Source organism: Cetorhinus maximus, unplaced genomic scaffold (assembly GCF_964194155.1).
Source record: "Cetorhinus maximus unplaced genomic scaffold, sCetMax3.hap1.1 HAP1_SCAFFOLD_4354, whole genome shotgun sequence".
Lineage (NCBI taxonomy): Eukaryota > Metazoa > Chordata > Chondrichthyes > Lamniformes > Cetorhinidae > Cetorhinus > Cetorhinus maximus.
In genome coordinates, this window is record NW_027600258.1 from 5001 (window position 1) to 12500 (window position 7500).

A 7500-nucleotide genomic window follows, 5' to 3' on the forward strand; every position below is an offset into this window, starting at 1 on the left:
CTGTCTCCTACAACTAAGCCAATTTTGAATCCACTCGGGGAGGGTTGTGAATCTTTGGAATTCTCCTACCCCAGAGAGCGGTGGGTGCTCCGACATCGAGTAGGTTCAAGACCGGGAGATCGAGAGGATTTTTGGACACCGAGGGGATCGAGGGATGTGGGGAGAGGGCGGGAAGGTGGAGTTGAGGGGGAAGATCAGCCACAGGCTGGATTAAGGTGGAGTTGAGGTGGAAGATCAGCCACAGGCTGGATTAAGGTGGAGTTGAGGTGGAAGATCAGCCACAGGCTGGATTAAGGGAGAAGAGGGCTGGAGGGGCTGATTGGTGGAACAGGTAGGGTTGGGGGTCAGGAACCGACCATTCGACATACCTGTCATTGTCCTCGTCCAATGAGAGCCTCTCGAAGTGCAAGTGTAGCCGCTGCCCATTGGGTGCCTCGATCAGCCAATGGCAGGTCAGGTTACTGCCGTGGTTCCTGCTGTAGTCCGGAGACAGAATGTGTCCCACGGTAGCGTTGGGAATGGTCACCCCACACACTGCTGGGGGGAGAGGGAGAGAGAGGAGTTAGCGTCCGAGAGAGAGGGAATGTGAGAGAGAGAGAGAGGAGTTAGTGTCTGAGAGAGAGGGAATGTGAGAGAGAGAGAGAGGAGTTAGTGTCTGAGAGAGAGGGAATGTGAGAGAGAGAGAGAGAGGAGTTAGTGTCCGAGAGAGAGGGAATGTGAGAGAGAGAGAGGAGTTCGTGTCGGAGAGAGAGGGAATGTGTGAGAGAGAGAGAGAGGAGTTAGCGTCTGAGAGAGAGGGAATGTGAGAGAGAGAGAGAGGAGTTAGTGTCTGAGAGAGAGGGAATGTGAGAGAGAGAGAGAGAGGAGTTAGTGTCCGAGAGAGAGGGAATGTGAGAGAGAGAGAGGAGTTCGTGTCGGAGAGAGAGGGAATGTGTGAGAGAGAGAGAGAGGAGTTAGCGTCTGAGAGAGAGGGAATGTGAGAGAGAGAGAGAGGAGTTAGTGTCTGAGAGAGAGGGAATGTGAGAAAGAGAGAGAAGAATTAGTGTCTGAGAGAGAGGGAATGTGAGAGAGAGAGAGGAGTTAGTGTCTGAGAGAGAGGGAATGTGAGAAAGAGAGAGAAGAATTAGTGTCTGAGAGAGAGGGAATGTGAGAGAGAGAGAGGAGTTAGTGTCTGAGAGAGAGGGAATGTGAGAGAGAGGAGTTAGTGTCTGAGAGAGAGGGAATGTGAGAGAGGGAGGAGTTAGTGTCTGAGAGAGAGGGAATGTGAGAAAGAGAGAGAAGAATTAGTGTCTGAGAGAGAGGGAATGTGAGAGAGAGAGAGGAGTTAGTGTCTGAGAGAGAGGGAATGTGAGAGAGAGGAGTTAGTGTCTGAGAGAGAGGGAATGTGAGAGAGAGAGGGGTTAGTGTCTGAGAGAGAGGGAATGTGAGAGAGAGAGAGGGGTTAGTGTCTGAGAGAGAGGGAATGTGAGAGAGAGAGGAGTTAGTGTCTGAGAGAGAGGGAATGTGAGAGAGAGGAGTTAGTGTCTGAGAGAGAGGGAATGTGAGAGAGAGAGGAGTTAGTGTCTGAGAGAGAGGGAATGTGAGAAAGAGAGAGAAGAATTAGTGTCTGAGAGAGAGGGAATGTGAGAGAGAGAGAGGAGTTAGTGTCTGAGAGAGAGGGAATGTGAGAGAGAGGAGTTAGTGTCTGAGAGAGAGGGAATGTGAGAGAGAGAGGGGTTAGTGTCTGAGAGAGAGGGAATGTGAGAGAGAGAGAGGGGTTAGTGTCTGAGAGAGAGGGAATGTGAGAGAGAGAGGAGTTAGTGTCTGAGAGAGGGAATGTGAGAGAGAGAGGAGGTAGAGTCTGAGAGAGAGGGAATGTGTGAGAGAGAGAGGAGTTAGTGTCTGAGAGAGAGGGAATGTGAGAAAGAGAGAGAGGAGTTAGTGTCTGAGAGAGAGGGAATGTGATAGAGAGAGAGAGGAGTTAGTGTCTGAGAGAGAGGGAATGTGAGAGAGAGAGAGAGAGAGGAGTTAGTGTCTGAGAGAGAGGGAATGTGAGAGAGAGAGAGGAGTTAGTGTCGGAGAGAGAGGGAATGTGAGAGAGAGAAAGGAGTTAGTGTCTGAGAGAGGGAATGTGAGAGAGAGAGGAGTTAGTGTCTGAGAGAGAGGGAATGTGAGGGAGAGAGAGGAGTTAGTGTCTGAGAGAGAGGGAATGTGAGAGAGAGAGAGGAGTTAGTGTCCGAGAGAGAGGGAATGTGAGAGAGAGAGAGGTGTTAGAGTCTGAGAGAGAGGGAATGTGAGAAAGAGAGAGAGGAGTTAGTGTCTGAGAGAGAGGGAACGTGAGAGAGAGAGAGGAGTTAGTGTCTGAGAGAGAGGGAATGTGAGAGAGAGAGAGGAGTTAGTGTCCAAGAGAGAGGGAATGTGAGAGAGAGAGAGGTGTTAGAGTCTGAGAGAGAGGGAATGTGATAAAGAGAGAAGAGTTTGTGTCCGAGAGAGAGGGAATGTGAGAGAGAGAGAGAGGAGTTAGTGTCTGAGAGAGAGGGAATGTGAGAAAGAGAGAGGAGTTAGTGTCTGAGAGAGAGGGAATGTGAGAGAGAGAGAGGAGTTAGTGTCTGAGAGAGAGGGAATGTGAGAAAGAGAGAGGAGTTAGTGTCTGAGAGAGAGGGAATGTGAGAAAGAGAGAGGAGATAGTGTCTGAGAGAGAGGGAATGTGAGAGAGAGAGAGAGAGGAGTTAGTGTCCGAGAGAGAGGGAATGTGAGAAAGAGAGAGGAGTTAGTGTCTGAGAGAGAGGGAATGTGAGAAAGAGAGAGGAGATAGTGTCTGAGAGAGAGGGAATGTGAGAGAGAGAGAGAGAGGAGTTAGTGTCCGAGAGAGAGGGAATGTGAGAGAGAGGAGTTAGTGTCTGAGAGAGAGGGAATGTGAGAGAGAGAGGAATTAATTTCTGAGGGAGGTGGGTTACGTGGGCAGGAGTGAAAGAGAGATAGAATTCATGTCCCAAATTGCACCCAAACCCATCTCCCTGAATCCCCACCAATCCCATCGTCCCAAATCCAAGCCAATCCCATTGACCCAAACCCCAGCCAATCCCATTCACCCAAATCCCAGCCAACCCCATTGTCCCAAACCCCAGCCAATCCGATCGGACCCAAATCCTAGCCGATCCCATCGGACCCAAATCCCAGCCAATCCCATTGACCCAAATCCCAGCCAATCCCATTGACCCAAATCCCAGCCAATCGCATCGGACCCAAATCCCAGCCAATCCCATCGGACCCAAATTCCAGCCAATCCCATCGGACCCAAATTCCAGCCAATCCCATTGACCCAAATCGCAGCCAATCCCATCGATCCAAATCCCAGCCAACCCCATCCGACCCAAATCCCAGCCAATCCCCGCGACCCAAATCCCAGCCAATCCCATCGTCCCAAATCTCAGCCAATCCCATTGATCCAAATCCCAGCCAATCCCATTGACCCAAATTCCAGCCAATTCCATTGACCCAAATCCCGGCCAATCCCATTCACCCAAATCCCAGCCAATCCCGTTGACCCAAATCCCAGCCAACCTCATCGGAGCCAAATCCCAACCAATCCCATCGGACCCAAATCCCAGCCAATCCCATCAGACTCAAATCCCAGCCAATCCCATCGGACACCAAACCCCAGCCAATCCCAGGCCAGTAATCCGGCGGACGCTGTGCCTGTGCCGGGACCCCGGGTCCTCACCTGTACACCGTGGGGCCGGGCTGCTCCACTGGGGTGTGGTGAGGTTCAGGCAGGTGAGGGAGGCCGTCCCCTGGAGTTCGAAGCCCGGGTCGCAACGGAACTCGGCTCTTCCGCCAGGGTACAGGTCGCTGACCCACACATCACCGTAGGGGGGTCTCACCGGGAATCCACAGCTCAACAGGTACGCTGGGGGGTGGGGGAGAACAGGAGAAATTGGTTAGTCTCACGGAGAGAAATTTGTCCGGTTCGGGGGGTCTAGGGGGAGAGCTGGGGTTCAAGAAGCCGCCCCCTGCAGTCGAATAGCACATCCAGCAATGCCCCACCCCCAGTGGCCACGCTAGCTGGGTTGGGTGCAGTGAAGGGCTTTTCTGAAGTGTGCGCACGGTTGTAATGCCAGAAACGGAGTGGGTGCCCAACTGGCGCACAGCAAGATCCCACAAACAGCGACGTCACAATAACTCAGGGTTGTCTGTTTTCACTGGTGTTGGTGGAAGCTAAATATTGACTTCAGGCACCAGCATCGCCCCCCCCTCAACACCTCAGCTCCCCCGCCCCCACCACCTTAACCACCCACCACCCCGCACCCACTCTTCTCCCAATAGCGGCCCTGGGATCTTTTACACCCTCCCAGCGAGGGTAGATGTCGTCCCGACAGACTCCCTCAGCACGGACCCTCCGACAGTGTGGCACTCCCTCAGCACTGACCCTCCGACAGTGCGGCGCTCCCTCAGCACTGACCCTCCGACAGTGCGGGGCTCCCTCAGCACTGACCCTCCGACAGTGCGGCGCTCCCTCAGCACTGACCCTCCGACAGTGCGGGCGCTCCCTCAGCACTGCTCCTCCGACAATGCGGCGCTCCCTCAGTACTGACCCTCCGACAGTGCGGCTCTCCCTCAGCACTGACCCTGCGACAGTGCGGCGCTCCCTCAGCACTGACCCTCCGACAGTGCGGCCCTCCCTCAGTACTGACCCTCCGACAGTGCGGCGCTCCCTCAGCACTGACCCTCCGACAGTGCGGCGCTCCCTCAGCACTGACCCTCCGACAGTGCGGCGCTCCCTCAGCACTGACCCTCCGAGAGTGCGGGCGCTCCCTCAGCACTGACCCTCCGACAGTGCGGCTCTCCCTCAGCACTGACCCTCCGACAGTGCGGGGCTCCCTCAGCACTGACCCTCCGACAGTGCAGTGCTCCCTCAGTACTGACCCTCCGACAGTGCGGCGCTCCCTCAGCACTGACCCTCCGACAGTGCGGCGCTCCCTCAGCACTGACCCTCCGACAGTGCGGCGCTCCCTCAGCACTGACCCTCCGACAGTGCGGGCGCTCCCTCAGCACTGACCCTCCGACAGTGCGGCTCTCCCTCAGCACTGACCCTCCGACAGTGCGGGGCTCCCTCAGCACTGACCCTCCGACAGTGCGGTGCTCCCTCAGTACTGACCCTCCGACAGTGCGGCGCTCCCTAAGTACTGACCCTCCGACAGTGCGGCACTCCCTCAGCACTGACCCTCCGACAGTGCGGCGCTCCCTCAGCACTGACCCTCCGACAGTGCGGGGCTCCCTCAGCACTGACTCTCCGACAGTGCGGCGCTCCCTCAGCACTGACCCTCCGACAGTGCAGCGCTCCCTCAGCACTGACCCTCCGACAGTGCGGCACTCCCTCAGCACTGACCCTCCGACAGTGCGGCGCTCCCTCAGCACTGACCCTCCGACAGTGCGGCGCTACCTCAGCACTGACCCTCCGACAGTGCGGCGCTCCCTCAGCACTGACCCTCCGACAGTGCGGCGCTCCCTCAGCACTGACCCTCCGACAGTGCGGCACTCCCTCAGCACGGACCCTCTGACAGTGCGGCGCTCCCTCAGCACTGACCCTCCGACAGTGCGGCGCTCCTTCAGCACTGACCCTCCGACAGTGCGGCTCTCCCTCAGCACTGACCCTCCGACAGTGCGGCACTCCCTCAGCACTGACCCTCCGACAGTGCGGCGCTCCCTCAGCACTGACCCTCCGACAGTGCGGCGCTCCCTCAGCACTGACCCTCCGACAGTGCGGCGCTCCCTCAGCACTGACCCTCCGGCAGTGCGGCTCTCCCTCAGCGCTGACCCTCCCTCAGCACTTGCTTAGCAATAACCTGCTCACTGATGCCCAGTTTGGGTTCTGCCAGGGCCACTCAGCTCCTGACCTCATTACAGCCTTGGTTCTACCACAGACACGAGAGCTGAACTCCCGAGGTGAGGTGAGAGTGACTGCCCTTGACCATCAAGGCCACATTTGACCGAGTGTGGCATCAAGGAGCCCGAGCAAAACTGGAGTCAATGGGAATCGGGGAAAACTCTCCGCTGGTTGGAGTCATACCGAGCGCAAAGGAAGATGGTTGTGGTTGTTGGAGGTCAGTCATCTCAGCTCCAGGATATCACTGCAGGAGTTCCTCAGGGTTAGTGTCCTCGTCCCAACCATCTTCAGCTGCTTCATCAATGACCTTCCTTCCATCATAAGGTCAGAAGTGGGGATGTTCGCTGATGGTTGCACAATGTTCAGCACCATTCACCACTCCTCAGATACTGAAGCAGCCCCGTGTCCAAATGCAGCAAGACCTGGACAATATCCAGGCTTGGGGCTGACAAGTGGCAAGTAACATTCGCGCCACACAAGTGCCAGGCAATGACCATCTCCAACAAGAGAGAATCCAACCATCGCCCCCTTGACATTCAATGGCATTACCATCACTGAATCCCCCACTATCAACATCCTGGGGGTTACCATTGACCACAAACTGAACTGGGACCAGCCAGATAAATACTGTGGCTACAAGAGCAGGTTAGAGGCTGGGAATCCTGCAGAGAGTAACTCACCTCCTGACTCCCCCAAAGCCTGTCCACCATCGACAAGGCACAAGTCAGGAGTGTGATGGGACACTCCCCACTTGCCTGGATGAGTGCGGCTCCCACAACACTCAAGAAGTTCAACACCGTACAGGACAAAGCAGCCCCCCCGCTCGATCGGCACCCCATCCACAAACATTCACTCCCCCCACCACCGACGCACAGGGGCAGCAGTGTGTGTACCATCTACAAGATGCACTGCAGCAACTTGCCAAGGCTCCTTCGACAGCGCCGCCCAAACCCACGACCTCTACCGTCTAGAAGGACGAGGGCAGCAGATAGATGGGAACACCACCACCTGAAAGTTGCCCTCCGAGTCACTCACCATCCTGACTTGGAAATATATCGGCCGTTCCTTCACTGTCGCTGGGTCCAAATCCCGGAGCTCCCTCCCTAACAGCGCTGTGGGTGTACCTACACCACACGGACAAAATCCTGGAACTCCCTCCCTAACAGCGCCGTGGGTGTACCTACACCACACAGGAAAAAATCCTGGAACTCCCTCCCTAACAGCGCCGTGGGTGTACCTACACCACACAGGGGACAAAATCCTGGAACTCCCTCCCTAACAGCGCCATGGGTGTACCTACACCACACGGACAAAATCCTGGAGCTCCCTCCCTAACAGCGCTGTGGGTGTACCTACACCACACAGGAAAAAATCCTGGAACTCCCTCCCTAACAGCGCCGTGGGTGTACCTACACCACACGGACAAAATCCTGGAACTCCCTCCCTAACAGCGCCGTGGGTGTACCAGGCATGGGTGGAGTGCGGAGTTGAGGGGAGTGCGGAGTTGAGGGGAGTGCGGAGTTGAGGGGAGTGCGGAGTTGAGGGGAGTGCGGAGTTGAGGGGAGTGCGGAGTTGAGGGGAGAGCGGAGTTGAGGGGAGAGCGGAGTTGAGGGGAGTGCGGAGTTGAGGGAAGT

At 56.3% G+C, this 7500-nt stretch overlaps 1 protein-coding gene across 1 annotated transcript in view; it reads right to left on the bottom strand.

The window, feature by feature from the left end:
- LOC144678471 (seizure protein 6 homolog) overlaps window positions 1-7500 on the bottom strand; it is a gene marked incomplete at both ends in the record, with an annotated part of 14021 nt that overhangs the window by 4341 nt on the left and 2180 nt on the right. The window contains 2 exons of the mRNA XM_078538238.1: window positions 369-537; window positions 3704-3889. Coding sequence (XP_078394364.1) covers window positions 369-537; window positions 3704-3889 — 355 coding nt within the window. The remainder of the gene's footprint in view (window positions 1-368; window positions 538-3703; window positions 3890-7500) is intronic.